Source organism: Zonotrichia albicollis, chromosome 1 (assembly GCF_047830755.1).
Source record: "Zonotrichia albicollis isolate bZonAlb1 chromosome 1, bZonAlb1.hap1, whole genome shotgun sequence".
NCBI lineage: Eukaryota > Metazoa > Chordata > Aves > Passeriformes > Passerellidae > Zonotrichia > Zonotrichia albicollis.
Window position 1 is genome coordinate 25219357 of NC_133819.1, and position 21079 is coordinate 25240435.

Here is a 21079-nt window from a genome sequence, read left to right on the forward strand (position 1 = left end):
TCTGATATTCCAAGGAGGACCAAGACCCAACAGAACCAAGGGTAACTTCAGGATCCCTGGTATGTTCAGACATCACATACTTACACTCCTCCAAAGTCCACATAAAACCATCTCTGCAGGAGCTCGTAAGTCACCAGAGTTACACCAAACTGAGGAGAAGATCGAAACACGCGAGCTTGAAAGAAAAGAAGAGAGTTCCTCAGTGACAAAGGACACAATCAGAAATCACTTGAAAATCAAAGCTCTTTTACACACCTCCTGCTCCTTTCCAGAGAGCCTTTGGGCCTTCTTCCCGCAGGATCTTGACAAAACAGTCCACAACACCGCTGTAGGTGGTCTGTCCTGCTCGGGCTGCCACCTGGAGCCTTGTTTTGATCACGTCTGCAGGGGTGACCAGAGAGGCTGCAGGCATACCTGAACAACACAAAAGTCATCAGGTGAGTACCACTGCCTTGGTACATGTACTACACACCTAGTTTATCCAGAGGGAAGCAGGTCTTTCCTCCTTACATCAGGAGAATCCAGCCACATCTGATTTAAGCAGAACCTGGGAAGGAGAAGCAACAAGAGGTTGCTGTTGCAGAGCTTCTCCCAGAGGAACAACCATATCGCATGCTTCCTGCCAAGCTGGGAGGCACAGATTGGAGTTTCCAGTGCTAATCAGAAACTTGCATAGTTAATAAGCACAAAGCTTTTGGAGGGAAGGCTGATATTTCCCTTTCCTTTTCATTCCTCTCTGTGGTTCCTGGCATCCTGGTGTACACTGTGCTGTACACAGGCACAAACACAGACACACAAACACCCCTCACACAGCAACCTCACCAAGAACCAGATATTGCCATGCATGCTCAGCATCACTTGAGAGCTAAGGCTTACAAAAAGGGTCATTCTTCTCATTAGGAATGGCAGACTGCTCAGCTGCAAAGCCACAGCTGACATCCTCAGCACAATGTGTGGAGGAAGATTTAAATTTACCCTGGCAGATAATCAACTAAAAGTAAAAAATACCAAATTATCAATGGGTGGTATTTCTAAAATCATTCCTATCCAAACTTGGGGCATGTTTAGAATTGGGAAAAAAAAAAAAAAGACAAAAAAAGGCAAAGAAAAGCACCAAGACTATACCCAGAAGACACTGTCTCTTATGGTTTTATTACTTTTCCATTCTGCATCTCTTCCAAACCAACTTGGTTACATGTAGATGCATAAATTTCCTTTCCTTTTTTTTTTTTCCCAGCTCAATAATTCTGTAACAAATTTTATCCAAACCAGTATGGTCTGGCCTCAAGCTCCAGAGCACCCTTCCTGCAGACTGCTCCAAGAGATCAAATCATGTGAATATCACCGAAAGAAGATTTCCTCCTCCTCTCCTTGTCCCCCCAAAATAACTCATACACTGAGCATGCATTCAGTGCAAGCATGGGCTGTCTGGCAGGTAAGCATTAAAACCTGGTCAATGTTTCTGAACTCCAAAAAACACTGAAATTCCTCTTTGCTTAGCTTTACCCACACCAGGGTATTGCTTGAGTCTTCAATTTAAAGCTGGACTTTTGTCCTTCAAAAGCCAACCAGTGTTTTCATGAAAACCAAAGAACTTAGAAACAATTCTGCTTACTACATGTTGACTTCCATCTCCTTATCACTGAGGATATTTTGCACTTAGGATACTTAAAATCCTTTCTTTAGGAACTATGTGTGCAGGACAAAAGCATTTACAGAAAAATCGAAGTTACAGATTGCTGCCAAAAGAAGCTTACAATCAGAATGTGACAAATAGCCCAGCAGGAGCTGACAAGAATCAAAAGGAGCTAGGGCAGGAGAAGGAACTTCATAGAGGCAGTAACAGAGTAAATTAAGGAGAGATCCTGCAGAAGTTTTTAGAATAATCTCAGAATATACTATGGCACAACAGGTTGAGACATCTGAAAACCAGAAGCAGATCTAAGTAGATGACACACGTGTTGCTGTGACCCCAGCCACAATGGAGAGGAAGATGATGTAAGCAGTACAAGCAACACCCACTGGAAAAGGAGACAGATGCACATCTGAGTATGGCTAGCTGGAATACCCCAGCAGGATGGGCTGTGTGTGGGAAGGGGGAGATTCCCACCTGCAGCCAGAGCTCAGGCACACATCTGAAGTCTGATGACCAGGTGAGATCCCTGGCTGGAGAAGAAACATCACCCAGAGACTGAAGGCAGCTTTTCAGAACTGGTGGGTGTTTTGTTCTGTCTTTCCCTGGAGGTTCTTTTGGCAAAACAGTGGACACATGCACCCCCATCACACTTTACATGCACACACAATAAAACAAGTTTCTTGGGTTTATAAACAGTATGATGAGCGTTGTATCTCTAACACTGTAATTTACTCATGAGAGTTAACCTAGGATGGGATTCACAGGAAGCACTGGATAGAATTCACATTATAACTAGATTGGTGAGCCATATCAGCAACAATAAAGAGTGCTTCTGTGCCTGAACTTCAAAGGGATGGTTATCTCAGTCTGCAATCGCCTGACAATGGCTAGAAAGAGAAAAATAGGAAAACCTAAGAAATTACTTGGCTTAAAAATGCCATCTTATGTTTCAAGTCTGTAAATATGATCTAAAGTTCAAAAATTGTTTTGTTCCATTAAAATGGGTAAGAAATAAGCTGGCTGTAAAAGCTCCGGTTGGAGGGTTTGGAGCCTGGCTTTGGAATGGGGTGGGGGAGGGGAGAGGACAAGGGGGTTTTGAGCAGCACTCATTGGAACACAGCTGGCTTTGCTAGTGCCAGCTCAATTCCTTTGGGCTGTGAGCTGCTGAATAGGGATCAATATGCTTCAACATGACAAACCAACCAATCCTAGCTGCTCTCCAAGACCAGATACTGGCCATAAAAGGGCCTTGCTCTCAAATAGACACAGCCCTGTGTACAATTTTGACCAGGAAGTTTTGTCAGAGAGGAGAAAGCTTAAAATTAAATGAGAAAACATTGCTAAACCACCTGTCCGTACTGGATTCACACCATTCCATCATTTTTCTCAGTCTGCCAGGGGCCATGCTGGAGAAGGAAGCTGCTGGACAGACCAAGCAGCCCCCAATAATCAGATACCACCTGATCTGAGCCCCCCTGCTTGCTACACACTCCCCTAAAGGTCCTGCTGCACAAATTTGCAAGCCTATTTGTTTCCTAGGTGGGAAACCGTGGAACTCTCAAGCTGCCCCCTCCAGCAGACAGCTACCCCGTGGTGGTCCCCTGTGGGTGTAGAAGCTGTGGAGGGAGCAGCCATGCAGCAGACAAGGACAAGCTCAGGCTTACAGAGCCTCAGTCTTCTCCCTTAGGCTCTGGCACACTCAAGCTAAATTCATCTGTGAGAAGCTAAGCATGTTTGGGCTCTTCTGTCTCTATGCAGCAGACTAAAACCACCAAGTGCTCAAGACCACACTCCACACCTCTATTATATCTGGGTATATCACAGGAATTAGCAACCTGTGGCACTGCAACAATGTTCTCAAGATCTTCCTCTTTGTTTAATATTTAAGAAAACGTATAAAGGTAAAATCCTCAGGAAGCCAAGTAACTTCAGTGGGATACTGAGGATAGCAAATACTGTCATCATTTTGTCACCTGTTATATCATTGTGTTTGGAGAGCTGTACTTCCAGTTGGCTTCTGGACTACATATACCAAAATTCAAGATTCGCTCAATCATAAGGAATTTTATTGATGCCATGGTTGTGTTTATAAATAATTACAATAAAACATTACCTGACAGTGAGACACAGCCAAAACCAGCATAGAAACTTCACAAGGAATGATGATAAATGATTAAAAAAAAAAACCAGCAAAAAACTTTATTATCCCTTTCTTTTGCTTTCTGAATGTTATGATTATACCAGGAACTTACAGTATCTTCAACTCACTCTACAGCACAGTAACTTTGTTGTTTTTGTAATAAGGCTGCAAAACACAACATTGTTGCATACAGTCCTTTTGAGCATTTTTTGTTATTGTTGTCACTGCCATAACTGCTGTGCTGCCAGAGCAATATAGAGCCACGAAAAAAGAAATCTGGGCACTTACCAGCTATTGATCCAGCCAAGAGCAGATTTCCAGGGCTAACCCTCCCATCTTCATTTGTAAATGAAGCTTTCAGATGAGCATAACAGGGGAAGTAAATGGCAGAGAAGGGGATGTCACGCAAAAAACATGCCTTGGCACCCTGTTTGAAAAAGAGAACAAGCTTTGAGAATGAGCAAATTTACCTTGATGAGCCATGAATATCAGAGAACAGAGCAACTTTGTATTTTTTCAGTTTGCTGCAAAGGGCTTACAGAAAAAGCAGTTTCTCCCTCAAAATTTTGAGAGATTCATGTGTTTCACCCTGCTGAGGAGTGTCTCTGTGTTTTTTCTTGGTTCAGTAATTTCTGTCATTGTATGTATCTTATCCACTTCTTCTCCCTCACTCTGAGGTACTGTAAATGGAGACAATACCAAGTGTTTGAGTAAACTCTGAAAACACCTTTGGAGGGCTTTAAGTAGTTGACCTTGTAGCCATGAACCTGTAGCAAGAGTTTAAAAACTGTTTGAAACAGAGCCCCAGGATAGGTCTGCCACCTCTCACTCCCACTTTAGATTAATACTCCAGGGGAAACAGTGCCCAGTCCATTCCTCTATACAGGCACTATAATTGATAATGCAACATATATTGAGGGAATAGGGGAATTAACAGCAAGTCTTTTTGCAGAAAAGTAACTGCATTACTTACTTGTGAATTTTTAAGTACAAGTTATCTGGGATACAGTTTGTTTCAATAACTTTCATCTCTTAAATTTGCCTTGCTATCAATTTGTGGAAGTAGCACAAACAGCCAATAAAGTTACCAGCAATACAGCTGGTTTCAAATCCAAGAGGGAAGCAAACAGGAAAGGAAATTTTTGGGGTAGAAGCAAGCAATCAAATGTCTTTCAAGCAGGGGGAAAAGCAAAAGGGCCACTAGGGAATGTCAGCCAAAATAAAATACCAAATAGTATTCATGGTCCAACAGCAAAAGGGATTTGTAGTCTGCCTTTCCACAGAATGGAGATCCAAAGGAGAGCAGAGCCTGCCAGGACTATGACCAGGAGAAAAGCACAAACAAGAGGTGGCTTGGGAAAACGGGTAAAATCTTTCAAGCTTGAGAAAGAAATGGTTCATGGATGAGCCTAAGCCTCTTCTCTTTGAAGCAAGGGTGGAGACCTGGTGAAACTGCTTGAGGCTCATCCACAAACCCTCGGGGGGTGCCCTTGTTACTGCACTTCTCTTGTTCACAGGTCTAGGAGCACATGGCTCAGTGCCAGACATTTCACAGGGGACATGTTAATATCCACATAATTTAATTACATCTAATGATATGCCTGGACACATCTGTAAGCTTAGCTTGTATTATAATACCAGTTAAAATATAGCACTTATCCAAGTTAGATGCTGGTTATCAAAGACAAAAGAGCTGCAAGGTGTCAGAAAAGCCATGAAGATGCCTTTCCAGGAGGCAAGGCAGGCGAAGGCAGCAGGATGTGTGACAAGATAACCAGGTCCTGCAAGCTACTTCTCAGGAGACTCTAATAAGTGCAGTTTGCAGTCAGAGATTGCCTCTGAAAAAATAAAGATTTATGTTAAAAAGCCATTAGATGTTGTAGTCAGACTTTCTGTGTGTCACAGACTCAGCTACTGAACACAGGGAGCACAACAGGTTCTGCTCCAGCCTCCAGTGCTTCCCACCACACTTTCTCGGCTCATTTCTTGATGTTTCAGACTAAGCACTGACCACTTCCCCTGACACTCCCTTTGGAGGTTAATGACTTCTGCAGTTCAGATCCTCTGGCTTCTCACTCAGCTGGATGTCTGATTTACGCTGCCCATCGCTGGTTCTTGTTGTGCCTTTATAGAGACACTCAGAAAATGCCACAAAGGAACTCCAAAAGCCCTGGGGTTGGTCCTGCTCTGCCCCTTATGCCCCACCTTTAGGACACAGAGAAGGTGAATGTTCTATACTCAACAGGGACCAGGATTCTGGACTCTCTTGTGCAACAGAAGACTGTTGAACAATTTACCTTTAATCTTCACATAGACAAGACTAGAGTTTTACCAACTTCTGCATGAAAAATCCCAACATTTTAGGGATCAAATGTCTGCACAGTATTTACTTCATAGAAAAATTATGAGACTCACTATTGAAACATTCACAGACTGACATGGTTTCTTCAAAGATTTATTTTTAGAGCATGCATTTCCTCAGAGCAAATCTCCTCGCTGCCTTTGCCCTCAGGGCACATTACTTTTATTTTCTTTGCAATGTCATTAAACACTGCACACATTTTTTTTTCCTCTGCATTTTTTGCATACCCTGAAGTATAATGATATAGAAAGTCCAAATGCAAGCAACTCTCAGTTCAACCTGAGCTGCTAATATTCCTCCCCCCTCATTAATAGGCTCTTTTTCACGGGGCAGAAGTGGCATATTGTTAATATCACTAATAATATACATTCAGGTATGCATCCTTCCTTCAGTTGATGGAAGGATGTCCATCAACTTAGCTGGCTCAGTGTAAACAAAACCTGGATCAAAACTTGGATCACTTTAATAATAACCAGGCTTGGCTCTGGTCCAGCATTGCAACAGTCTAAAGTTTCCCCCCATCGTTCCGTTTAAAGTCTGGGAAAGCATGTTCAAAAGCAGGCCCCATTTAACTTCAAGTTAATCATCCGCAACCAGCCTAGGCCAATTAGGAAGGCTTAGGGAGATTGGCCACAGTACCTTGAAAAGCAAAAGAAACATTTATTTTACTTCTCGCACCTTTTTGATGTGGACAACGTGCTGAAAGCCAAAGGGAGTTTTAATCAATCCCCAGAAAGCAGCAAGGAGCATCCACCCGAGTTTATTCTGGCGGCCAAGGTGCAGACCTGCCAGGCATGAAATTGTTGGGAGATCCTACACACCGGGACATGCGCCTTCCTCGAACAACAGCCCTTGGCTCCCATCTTCAATCTCTTTAATAACCTTAAAGCTCTTAATCTCGGATAGTATCTCACTGAATAAACCAACGGAGGAAAAAAAACCCTGATTGTCAAAGATTTGGATAAATAAACCCAAGTCGGTGCTGGGGCAGGTCCTTTAGCATGCTAATTCCTGCTTATACCAGCTCTACCTGCAAATAAGGCTCTAAACAAACTATTTCTACTACAAGGGGAGGGTAATTATACTGACAAAGGCACCTCTGTGTCGGGTTGGGCAGAAGGAGCCGGCAGGTCTGGGAGACTGCAGGCTTAGCCTAGTCTCCTGCAGTGAATGCACATTGTCTAGTGCAGGGGGAAAAATGCCAGACTGGGGGAACCTAGCAGCATTCAAGACAACAGTGGTGCACCTTGTCTGCGAGAGTTATTTAATGCTTCTGGCACCTGTACTTGCAGCCACCCCCTCTTTTTCTCTTTTACAGGTTTAGAATTTATTTGGCATGTATAATTGTTATTTTGATCCTATAGCTACAAACAATAGGCAGCATGTCATTTCTTGATCATTTTGCATTCTTCTTGGGTTTTACTACAGATTTAACCCTTTGGAATCGGAGCCCTAACAGCACCTAACAGGTTTTGTAGCAGTCAGTCAAATATTACTGGTATTTGCTTTCAGGGGCTGCATTTTTTTCCCCACTGTAAAATGGCATTGCCTTAAAAGCTACCATAGGTTTTCATTCACATATATTTATACCAACCAAACTATGAAATTCATGTAGAACATCACATTAGAGGAATAAAATACCGATTTCAAATGCTCTACCAGCAATTTGAATTCAGTTTGCAGGAAAAAAAAAATATAGCAGTTTTAGTTGGAAGGGCGTTTTTTGGGTTAATTTGAAAGGAAATTTCTGAAAAGCAGGTTTTTACATATGAGAACAGTCACAAATAGGCATGGCGGATGCAAAATGTAACTAAAAACTTTTACTACAGTCTTCATATGTTTATCATCCTGCTGTAAACTCTCAGCTTCAGAACATGAAATAGCTCAGCTGTTATCAAAGGAACCAGGTGAGAGCTTGGTATACATCCTGTCACTTGAGATTACACTTTCCAGGTCAACACACCAGAAGCTTGTTTATGAAGCATTTGGGGGGAAGGGAGAGGAGGGGGGAAAAAGAGACTTTTGGAAGCTTTTCTGACTAGTTTTGGAAATGAAAACTTGGTTGGCAGTATCAGCCAAAGCACAAATTTGAGCTAAATACCTTGTAGCAATTATAAAAATAAACATTACCACAACCAATGTACCTTTTCCTTGAAGACTCATTTACCACTCTATTATTTACTGTCTTCCTGGGATACAGAATAACTTTGTTGTGCAAAATTATGAAGTGGCACTGTCTGTTATGATGTAAAGCATTATTCAGAATGATTATGTATAAGAGGAGTAATATTCTAGTAAACATTCTGTGGCAGACATTATATGGATATGAGTTTTTGTGATGTACAAAATGAGTAGGTATACTTATAGTATTTATTTACATGGACACTTTAAAGATGTCTTTCAAACCCAATAGAATATAAATTCAACCGACTTTAACGGGACTTTATTCATATTAAGTTGTAAGACAGGCAGAAGACAGAAAATGTATTATGTAATCTTGGATGATTACTTCAATATTCAGTTGTGACTAGGAATTAAATAAAATCTATTAAAAATATCAAAAACAAGAAAAGTATCCTTTGCCATTTCTGCCAACACAAATGACAATTTGCATTAATTTAAGTGATATTTTCCCTGACTGCAATATGTCGTCTCTATATTTTTAAGAATAGCTGTCACCTACAGAGTACCTTTAGCTAAAGAATTTACTAGTCACAAGCTTCAATGCCCTGGTGCTTTCACAGTAAAGATTACTGGGAGAAAGAAACACAAATAGAGGAAATAAATTCCCTCTGCAAAAGTGTTGTTATGTACCTCCCCAAAGCAGCATCTGGATTTTGAGAAGTACAATGTTTTAAAATACTTATTTATACAAGTAGTTCAGAATTTTAGACAAAGACAGAAAAAAATATTTGCTTTCTAGCTTTAAGGAACTACAGGGGTTCAATCCAGCCATCAGCTTAACAAGCTGTATGTGTCAAATCTTTTTATTGCTGGAATTAACATGCATTTTATTTCTAAGCTGCATATCATTACAGAATGGCTAATATCTGACCACCCAGTGAAGGCACAGGGAGTCTGGGAGGAAGCACTGATGGTAAATTGTTGCACTTATTATGATCCCAGACCTACTGTGCTTTAGTTCTTTGGTGAGGAAGGAAGAGAAAGGGAAGCAGAGGTGGGTATGGGCTACCCAGGATATACAGAACCACTGCTTGGGTGTGCAGCAATTGAGACAGAAAAGCTAAGCATCAGCTGGAGATCGGTCTAGTAAGGGATGTGAAGGGGGAGTAAAAAAGGTTTCTGTAAGCACATCAGCAGCAAAAAGGCAACTAAATAAATTGTGAGGCTGTTGCACAATGGGGGCAGGAAACCAAGTGACAAAATACATGGAAAAAGCAGAGAATTACCTTTGTCTTGCTTTTTACCAGTAAAATCTGTCCCTAAGCCCCTCAGCTCCACAAGTTTACCATAAAAGCCTGCATTACGTGCAGACAGAGCACCTGGAGCACATGCACAATCCTGAGACCAGAACAGAAACCTCCATGGTGCTGGAACAGCTGGCTGATGACCAGGTGAGGTTGTTACTACCTTCAAAAGGTCAAGTCAGACAAGGGAGTTCTGGTAACTAGAACAGATAAACATCACACCCATCTTGAAGAGTAAGAAGGAAGTTCTGGGAAACGACAAGATGCCTGGGCACACCTCTGTTCCTGTGAGGTTTATGATGCAAGTGTTCCTGGAAGCGATTTCCAAGCATACGAAGAGAAAAGGAGATACTGGGAGCAACTAATTTGGATTTACCAAATCACAGCTGACCAACCAGCTTGCCAGAGCTGTGGATCAGGGGACAGCAATGGATGTTGTACACCTTGACTAAAAGCCTGGCTTTTGAAATGGTCTGTCATCATATCCCACAGCTAAACCAGTGGAACATGAGCTGCAGTCTCATCAGACGATGCTGAACTGGGGAAATAGTGTGCTGTAGTGAGAGGCTGCTGTTCAGAGATAACTTCATAGGATGGATACAGGCTGGAAGCATCTTTGGAGAAAAAGACTGGAGGATGCTGTGCCCAAATTGAGTGTAGGTCAGCAATGCCTCTTTGCAGTGAAGTCAGCCAGTGGCACCCGGGGCTACAGTAGCAAGAGTGCAAGGGAAGTGATTGTTGCCCTCCATTCAGCACTGCTGAGACCACATCTGGAGCCTTGTGTCCAGTTCTGGTCTCTCCCATACAAGAAAGATGTTTTCACGCAGGAGTGAGTCCAGTATGGGGCCATCAAGCCAGTTGTGTAGTCTGGGGCACATAAAAGAGTGTGCTCAACTCTGAGAAGAGCAGGCCAGGGAGAGACCTTATTGCTCACTTAAAGGAGAGTGCAGGGAAAGAAAACTTCTCTTGGAGGTGCACAGTGGAAGGACCAGAAGCTTGAACATGGTCAATTCAATTAGTCATAAGAAAGTAGGTGTGGGATTTTTTTCTTTCCTATGTTTGCTTTTAAACTGTAAAGGTGGTCAAATACCTGGTCAGGTTGCCCAGGTGACCTCCAGGACTGGCTCTCAACAAAAATTATTCTAACATCAAGTCTGCAAGTAGAGAAAGCACAGAGCAGAGATCTCAGCATAGTACTCCTGTGAATTGTTTCTGTCAGTAGCACAGTAAAGTGGCACATTCACATGCCAATGAATTACTCAAAAGAATTATTACTCTCACTTATACAGAAGGGCACCAAAACGATGCAATCCAGCTTCTTCTCAGTGATCCTCAAAGGATATGCATTTGGACTAGAATGCAGGGATAATTATGATCATAATCAATACAAGATTCACTCAGCTGGATGCAAAGAGGGTTTACATTTCCTTTGTTAATTTGTTGACATGAGACATAAGATTTATCTGTCTGTGCCTTGGTTTTCTCTGTTAATGCAAGACAGGAGTGCTGAAATTAACTATATCGGGGGGGGTGTGGGCATTTTATTTTAAAATCCACAGGAAGTGCTTCATAGGTAGAAAATAATACAAAATATAAGAATTCAAATAACAAGCAGCACATCTTGTTAAGACATGCAGGAATTTGCCTCATGAAGCTAAGACAAACTCTTCACATCTTCTGGCTGCACTAATAATTAATACATTCTTCCTTGCTGACTACGATATGAGACTCTTACAGATTTTCACCTGAATTTCAGCATAAACAACTCATGGAAACTAAGCAGAATATGCCAGATGGATCTGTAGAAGTAAGAACAGCTGTCAGGCATGACTTTTCTCTGAACTAGGAAAGGAGAATTTTCACTGTAATCCTTGCCATGCGGTAAATAAAACTTAAAACCAAAAAAGACATTCATTTATTTAAAATTAAAATTCCTGAAATTAAAAGTCTAAAATTCTGCTTTCAACACTTGCAGAAGGAAGTCAATCAGTTAAAGTTTAAGTCGTGGCTAAGACAGACAAGTGTTTAAACAGCTGGAATACTTACATGAAGGCTCATTGAGCCTACAAGGAACTTCAAGATTCCCAAATAAAATTATTTTCTAGAATAACTATCTATTCTTGTTCCTCCACGGCAGTATCTATGGAGTCATAACTAGGTCCACTAAAGCAGGTACATTAAGGGCTTGAGATACAAGCCTTGTGTCTTGAGACAGGAAAGACAAAGCTAAAGCAAAGACTTCAGATGCAAATGAAAGAGTTGTTAGAGTGAACAACATGAGAAGTACTGAGATAGTCATGAAATCCTCATTCCTATTTCATAGTTTAAAGATAATTTGACTTGTTAAGAGTATGAACATTCCAAACATACCAAGATATTTCGGTTCTCATTAGCAGAAGATTCATTATTTTTGATGTCCACTTGGTCACTATACATAGTAAATTAATTTAGAAGCACCACCAAAGAAGGAAGCACCTACAAAATCTAGTCTCATCTGAAATTCATTTAAAACCATTGATGTCTCTGGGTAACATTTGCTGGAGCTGATGACTGATGCAATGAGTTTTTAATATCTGCCTGCCCTCACAAACACTGCCAGCTCCAGCACAAGCATTCAGGAGACGGCTGCTATTGCCTCCAACACTGCAGCTCCACAAGCACCTCAAGGCAGTTTAAAATTTATTTTGAGACAGGCTGGGTCCCCATGGCACAGCCAATCCTCCCTTTGACTGGGTACCACCCTCCTGAGGGGCTACAGAGTGAGCTGCTCTGGGTTCAAAACAAACTAAGCCCTAAGGAGGAGGAGGCTTTAATGCCTTTCTTGTTCCAGATCATTATGTGGGTGCACAAATGCTCTGACAGGAAAGGGGGCAGATAGGATTGTCATTTTCTTTTGGTTGCAGTCCCAAATGTTTGGTAGAAAAGAGCACAAAGCTGCCCAATTACAGACCTATCTGTGACTAAGGGTGCCCTTGGACACAAGCCTTGTGATATGGTCTGGGCTCAGTGGGTGCCTGTCATTGCCAGGATAAATTCTCTAGTTTTGTCAAATCTCTCAAGTTTTTGTAGGCAATAAATCCTAACGACATGCAAAAGGACATGAACAGAGGAAGTGGAGTGGAGGGGTTGAGAGAAACAGAAACTGACACAACAGCTGAGTAAAAACAAATCCAAACTCTTCTGTGGCATTTTTTTTTTTGGTGAAGGTAAATTCTGAGAAATCGCTACTCACTTTTCATAACATAAATGGACTCAGTAAATGAAGCACTGAAACTGTGTCTTGTGATTAAATAATTATCTCTTTCAATGCAACATAGTGCTGTACGTAGCTCCTGTTCATGTGCAGTCCTGACTTATATTCACCAGGATTTACTCTAGAGGATAGAAATAATTCACAATACAATCCAAGACAGTAATGCCATTAAAAATGGAAAAATGTAGCAAATTCTGCTCAACCACCAGGAGCAGGTATTCAGGGAGAAAAAAATTCAAAAATTGCTACTTTAGTAAACTAGTTCATCATTGGTTTCATTTTGTGTTTCCTTTTTGCTAGTCCAAGTAAAAGTCAGTAGCTGACCTCCATTCCTGCACAGCCTCAGGGAAGCAGACTCTTTACAAAATCCCTGTTTTCAGTTGTAAATGTTAATCTGATCAACACAGCAATGCTATTTACTAGGAGTTTACACAATAGCCTCAGCTTCACTAAAACACCTAAAAAATTAGCAAGTCAATTTAAAGGGAAAAACAACTCCCCATTAAATCCTATTCAGACCTGCAACTTCTCTCCAGGCCAAAACATACAGACACGTTCTCATGGGCAGGCTCCCTCTTTGTAATGTTAACAGAACAATTTTTAAAGACTGGATGCTTAAAAAAGCAGAAGGAATTTAAATACTGAGGAGGAGGGTGATGGGGCTCATTTGGTGTCTTTTGAAGCATCTTCAATTTGTGGCTGGACTGCTGTAAATAAGAAACAGAGGAATACTGCCAGCTTCACTGGAAATCCTGGGACAAACTGGAAGTATGCAAGCTTTCTTCCGAGTTGTAGGCCGCAGAGTCTGAAGCAATACCACCCGTTGCTCTGCAGTATATGGTATCCATTACAATATTTGTTTCAATACTTGAGTATAGTGGCTATCTCAAAGTACTTCAAGACCTTTCATATTCCCCCATACCTAATCTCCTCCATCTGAAAGTAGAAGACATCCTAAAAGTATGTCAATCCCTTAAATTATTTGTAGCATATATCCTATTAGATTCAACATTCAGAAGATGTTTTCATTCCTGTTGCAAACATTAAACCTAACGACTCCTACATATTTATGTATCTATGTGAAAACAGTAATACAGCAAGCAGAACTGTAGGGTCTGTAGCATATGCTCACAAAGGCAGCTTTTCATGGTATTATTTGGGAAAATATTCTTCTAAAGAAGCAAGGGGAAGCTTGCTTTAGGAGTTTATTTTTATGCTGGGCTCCCACTGTCTGTATTTCTTCACTATTATTGTGCTGCAATTAATTCCCATCACCAAATGAACGATGACATCTGGGAAAGTTGCTGAATCAACTACAGAATAGCAAAAGCAAGTTCCAAAACTGTAAGGTCTATACCATGTAGCAGATGAAAATAAGCTTTTTTTTTACAGTAGACAGAATATCAGGAATCACAAACTAATATTCAATGAACCTTAAACCTGCTGAAGTGAGAAAAGAAGTCTCAGTAAGATTTACAAAAATCATATGCTCAAAAAGATGAGGCAGTTTCTTCCCTTAATCAAAAATGAAAAATGAACTATAAGATCACATAGTACTTTTTCTTTTAGAATGTAAAATTGTGTCCACCTATGAAAATTTGTGAGAACAATGAAATTATATGTTGATTTGAAAATTTATAATAGGCTTATTTTTAACATTTTAAAAAAAGCATACCTTGTAGAGACCAAAGAAACCTAAGTCCCTTAATACACTGAGGGCACTAACTCGTGGACCAGTAGTAATTTCTCCAGCCACCTGCAATCGAATCTTGACAATTTCCAGTGGATTGGTAAAGATTACTTGAGAACCTCCAGCCTGAAATTAAAAGCAGAAATCAATATATTAACCTGCTACATTATTTGCAATGTGCATCCTGTTACATTCAAGATATGACATTTTCAATCTTGCTGCACTCTGTTAAGCTATTAGCAGTCAAGAGATTCAGTATTAGTGCATCTCACAAGGTAAGAAACCTACTCCCCCATGAGATGAGTCATCAGGAAAAACAGAGAGGAAGCAGGTCAGCCACTGCAGGACACTGCAGTACATCAGAGAGACACTAGCTCAATTCTTTGTGCAACAACACGTTCTCCAACACAAAGTTATGCAATATTGACAAACCAAGAACACTATAACACAAGTAATGAAGTAAAAGGAAAAATTAGTAACTAGTAAAGCAGCTGTGATGTGCAGTATATAGAAAGTGAAAACATACTGTTGAAGAGTAGAAACTGGCAGAAACGTTTCCCAATTTTGACATGAGTTCATATAACAAGGAATGCATGGATTCCAATGAACAGAATTGCAAGTATATTGTGCTTTTTAAAAAAACCCTCTGAACTACCAGTTTCAGTGCCATTAAATGCTGTTTGATTCCAGAATCTGAACTCTACATCATTATTTAGGTACCAGGCATTAAAGAAAAGAAGGTTTAGAGACTGAAGGATTCTATTAATCAAGAACCACTAAATGTTTTCAATGTGTCAGTCTCTATTTGTTGGGAAGACACCACTCAATTGATTCTGAAAGTCTGCTTTAAAACACAATGGTGGCATGCATTTTGGATTCCCTCTGGTTCTCATAAAGTTCATCTCATTCATCATATGTAACTTAGGGCATAACCTTTCAGCTACACTGACAGATCCTGAGCTAAAAATCTGCAACCAGAAAAAAAGGTAATGTGAAGGTTACCTAAGTGTATTTAAAAAATATTCATTCAAACTCCTTCTGGCTCAAATTCAACAAAATGTCATTCTAACTTCTGTTAAGTATGTAATTCTGTGGCATGACAGCTCTGCTCTTCTCTACGTTCTCAAATCACACGAATTATAGAAAGGGCAACCCTTGCCCTCCCAACAAGAAAACAACTATTTTGTTCTAGAAGGTAATGACTAAAATAAAATAACCATTTAAAAGCATTTGCATGTAGTGATGTCTAGTATGCAAACACCATGTGCATGTATTTTTAAAATTACCCCAGTGTTAAAAGAATTAATTGTAAAGATTAACTATCATTCAAAATAAAAATTATGCACAGTGATATGGTTCAAATAATGTGCTGAAGAAATGGTAAATCACATGAACAACTATTCTTGCCTACTGCTTGGAGTGAGCATATACAATGTGGTTACAAATTAAAGTCTTTACATAACCCCCAAAATATCCTAAGTGTTTCCTATTTTGACCAGGAAAAGCATACTCTTGTGTAACTCAACTGGTTTTGACTTTCAAATTGGCATAATTTAATTTTACTGCTTTTACCAAACCAGAATCCTGGTATATATAAAACTGCTATTCTTGTTGCCATCAAAAATTAGACTGATAAATTATTTAGCACATATGCTGCTTTAAGTTTTGCACTTAAACTGGAACATGTTAAGCAAGTAAGCACTCAAAAAAAAAAATCTTTCTTTTACTTGTCTACTCATCTTGCTAAGTCTCAAATAAAAAAGAATCCTGGAATGGTTCTTTGGTGAATTGCATATTCCTATATAATAAAAATTTTGGTGTAAATATTGCAATTATTAGGCATTCCCCCGTACCAACATATATATTTTCTTCTTAAAAATTATAAACTCTGAATTGCAGGTGATAATGTTCATATGCAAGTTTCTTATACAAGAGCCATTCTCTAAAACACATTACTTAAAAACTCATATCAATTGATCTACTAGCAGAATTAAACTGTATTCCCTCAGTATGATATTCCTGCAGTTCATTGTGCCATGACTCCATGAGAAATGTTCCTTTAATTTTCACTACAGGAAAACCATATTAAATTTTAAAAGATTACAACAAAATTAAGTATTAGTACAAAATTAGTATTATTATTACTATTAGTGAACCAAAACATGGAACAATTTAAAAATCTATAAAAATGTTTATAAGTGAATGCCATTATAAAGAAAGGAAGTGGAACGATATCTCTGATTTAAAAGGAGAATAATGGCAAATTATTTCAATACAATATAATTTCAACACAAACAGATGGAAAGTACTTCAGGTGCTAGGAAGTGCATATAAATGCCTATGTCTGCATGTCCAGCCTGGCTGTGCAGACACTTCCAGCATTAGACATTTGCTGCTCTGGCTAAATCACACATGACTTCCTCTGCTTCAGCTTGCTATTAAAAAACACAGATACTATTATTTACCTACTTCATGCAACCAAGCTCGCTACATTCAAAGTTTTAAAACAGAGACCTTCATGCACCACACAGCACTAAAAGGACTATCAATATTGCTGCCCACACAGCAGGTTTGAAGAGAGACAGTGGTCATTTCCAGTGAGGTGTTTCCAGACTGTCCAGATACTATCCCAGAACTCCCTGAACAACCTGTGCCATGCTTTGAATTTGATCTGAGATCAAAATCAAACAAACGGAGAATAACTGAGAGCGCCGAGGCAGACAATACCTGACAGAGGTCTCAGTAGGAGTGTTTTACCACCTGCCTGCCTTGTGATGCAGAGGAAGGCTGGTTTATCAGCCTGTGCAGAGGCAGTTCCAGTGGTAACAAGTACAGTGTCTCGGTGGGGAGCTTTGATCATTCTGTTATTTGAGCATCTGTGCTGGAAACCGCAGCTCCTTGCTCTCAAAATGGGGGGGGAAGCAAACCGGAGATGGCTACTGTACTCTCTAATGAAATGATTTCTTGCTTATCTAGTTCTGGTAACTCCTATTGTGTTATTCATCATCACAGTAATGCAAGCGTCTCATAAATATTAATTTATTTCCTCCCAGTGCTTCTGTGAGGAAAGTACAATGAATCTGGTTTTATAAGAAGGGGTTTTGAGGCAGACAGTTTAATTGTATGACCAGCGTGTGCATTTCCTCCCTGCTCAAACATTCACAACTTGTAAGAGTCTCCAGATATCCTCATCTCCAAATCAGTAGCTTGAATCACAATAGTACAGCTTCTGTCTCCTTTCTCAATTTTTGCTGAGTGAATGCAATGAAAGAAATCTTATCAATCTGTTTTTTTCCAGTCTTTTCAAGGTACTGATATGAACTGGTATGGAAAAAAAAAAACAGACAAAACATCCTCAGCACATTGTGTCACCCTGTTCCTTCATTTTGTTTGGCCAAAAGTTGAAGAATACTTCCTTCTGGTTTTATAGCTTTTGCAGTAAAAAATGTATTTAGTTATAAGACTTTTAAATACACTTCCAAAGGGAAGAATTTGAAAAGTGCTTTTTTTTCCTTTGTCCTGAATAAACACCATTTAAGCTTAGGTTGCTCAAGCTTAATGATTTCTCCAGTAAGTGTCAGAAAAATCAAATACATCAAATGTTTAATACAGATGGTTCCCAGTAACAAAATTTTTCTGTACTGAAGTTACAAACCTGGCTACCCTCAACTCTGAATTCTTTATCACATTTTCCAATCATTTTTTAAACAAATGATCTGACTGTATAAGTAAATCTATTACTTTTCAGTTATTATCATGTGATTAAAGTAAAAACTACAACTTTGAGATATTTATAGGCGTAGATAACCAGAGGTACTGCATAGATAATTATCTCAAAGGGCCCATATTATTCTGAAAGAATTTAACATTTGACCTAATCACAAGCATTTATAGTAGTTTGACTTAGAGCAAGAAAATAAAAGGGACATATCACTGTGATCCAATTCATACAAGCATAACTAGAAATGTGCATGCGTTTAAATGTACTTTAACAAAGTCAGCTAGCTATGCACCCAAACAAATGTGAATTTTTAAAAAGAAGCTGGGTTTTCCCCCATTTTTGTGTTTCTTCAACTCTGCAATTGGTATGATATCACCCAACACCTCTCGATGGCAGTATAGTCTTGCACAGTAATTCAGTACTGTCTATCATTTCTCCTGCTACTTTCCTACTTTACTGAACAGAAGGAAGAAGTAAGAATAGTTGAGGACTGGTTGGGTTTTTTTGTCCATGGAGAAATAAAGCCTACTCTGTAATTAAAAAAAAATGGTTTAGTAACAAGCATTTAACAGTATTTCAGTTTAAGTCAAAATGTTTTCTATTTCTTCATGTTCAAATCACTCTGCAATAAACTTGCTGGAAAATAAACAGTTTTTCACCCCTCTCATTACATTGAGAGAAGAAATTCCTGTTCTTTTTAATATAACTGCTTTTTGTGTCCTTATGAGATTAAATAAGAAATGAGCACACCAGACACAACTCTCCTCAGGCTTTCACATCTCCATTTGAAAGCTTTGGTGTATGTTCTGAAGAGAATACAGCCTGCAATTAAAGAAGAAAATTGTGTGTTTTCCATTCCAGAAGAAAGTACTAGATTCTTTTCCTTTCAGTGCTACTGACCATCAAATGTTCTTGCTCCTCTAATTAACCTTATTATCTATTTCAAATTGTAGCCCCCCTTCCTGCTCTCAGTAACAGCTTTTAGGGTCAGCCTAGATCTTTCTTCTGCATCCCATCCAACTTTTCACATATCCCCTTTTATGGTTTCATGGATAAAGAAAGGTGTTATTAGAGTGTTAATGTTTTTCAACAATATCACACAGGGATAGCAATTATAGCAATTAATGGCAATCATAAAAATACATAAGCGATATATTATACAATTACCAAAAAACAACCTCTGCAAAAGAAATTGTCCACAATGTCTTGGTTACTTGTTTAATCTACAAAAGACAAGGAGGTGCAAATTCCAAGATTTTTAGTCGACTGTTTATCATATTCAGTCCTACTGTATATCATACTCTGTCCCAAGCCCTTACTCCTTTTAAGTTTCCAGATGCAGCTTGTTTTCCTGTGCATTTCATAGCATCCATTAATCCTAATTAAAGTCAACATTCTTAAAGTACAGACACTAAATAAAGATTGCTCATTGTCATAAAAAAATTAAATTAAAAATGTACCAATGTTCAAGAATGAAAGAATTACCATCTTCACTGTATAATAAAGGGCAACTAAGGTACATAACTGTTCAATGATTTACCACAAAACCACATACCAACTCTACAACAGAGCAAAGCTTAGAAGCCAGATTTACTGCAGTGCTTCAAACTACCTCTAAAAGTGTTGGTGTTTGTATGGCAGTAGGTCCCAAGAGCATTAGATGAATTATGCCAAACTGCTGCACAGGGGATTTCACTATGGACTCTCCTGTTAGCAGAAAAGCTGCCAAGTAACAGACAGCAGTCCAAAATGGCTGTTTTTCTTACAGTCTCAAAGGTGACCACCTTAATTTCTTACAGATCTCAAAAGTGACCGCCTTGATTTCATGGTACTCTATATCATGAGCAAAGCATACTGGGTTCTCAAAAGCTTGGTTCTATGCTACCTTTTCATTCCATAAAGCCAGACCTCAAAAATCTAGACAAGCCATCTCATGCTATTTTGTGTTCTCTCATCTGTGGTCCTATCTACACAGCATTCTGATAATGCTCTTTAGCAATGGGAGTTCATATAGTAAATACCTTTTCTTCAGATCACAAGATTTCCTGAGCCCTCAATCATCTGCTTTTCACTACCCTGATCAGCCTATCACAGAAACAGCTTTCATGCTGCTCAGGCAGAATTCTGTTTTTCTCTAGCTAATCTTTCTTGTCTTCTGAGGACAGCCTTCCCTTGGTCTGGCTAAGGTTTTACTTTGTGCAGCTCAAACAGGGAACACTGCTAGAATCACAGTCTTGTTAATGTCCAAATGTACATAAAATGTAAAGCAAGCTCTGTCAAATCCTCACATAAAAGTGCTCATAAATAGAATTGCAATTAGTCTGAACACAAGTACATTCCTGCTACTGCATTGGATTTCCAAGACTCAGATACAAGTTGTGAGAAGTGTCCTACAACAGAATATTAATGACCTGGCTAAACAGAAACAAACAGGAGTATGGTTTGTTTATAAGCACAGACCAAGTCGGCAATGGGAAAAAAAATTAAAATTGTGGATATTTTCCACGTTATAGGTAATTCACTTCTCAAAAACCTAGCCAAAAAATCAAAGTGGAGCCTACTTGATTGGCATTATAAAAGCAATTAACTTACAGACCTGTCAAATCTGTTAATGTTTGGCTCTGTCTGCTCTACTTGTCTATTTTGACTAGCTGTAGAATCATTTAATGATTTACAGACCTTTCAAGTCCTAAGGCATGGTAGCTGTATTAAAACTGTGTCCCATTATTTCTTGGTCACATCATAAATTACTGTGACATCATAAATATCTTCCTTTTTCTCACAGAAAGCTAGATTTTAATTCCTGATTTGAGTTTGAGCCTTTCTTTTTGGATTTGGGGATTTTTTGA

The 21079-nt window shown here is 39.3% G+C and overlaps 1 protein-coding gene across 3 annotated transcripts in view; it reads right to left on the reverse strand.

Moving 5' to 3' along the window:
- The window catches only part of SLC25A13 (solute carrier family 25 member 13), a 106042-nt gene that overhangs the window by 8548 nt on the left and 76415 nt on the right, over positions 1 to 21079 (reverse strand). For all 3 annotated transcript variants that reach the window (XM_074536220.1, XM_074536218.1, XM_026795224.2), the window contains 4 exons: positions 14495 to 14635; positions 4065 to 4203; positions 256 to 414; positions 85 to 175 (listed from right to left, as the gene is read on the reverse strand). In XM_074536220.1, coding sequence (XP_074392321.1) covers positions 85 to 175; positions 256 to 414; positions 4065 to 4203; positions 14495 to 14635 — 530 coding nt within the window. The remainder of the gene's footprint in view (positions 1 to 84; positions 176 to 255; positions 415 to 4064; positions 4204 to 14494; positions 14636 to 21079) is intronic.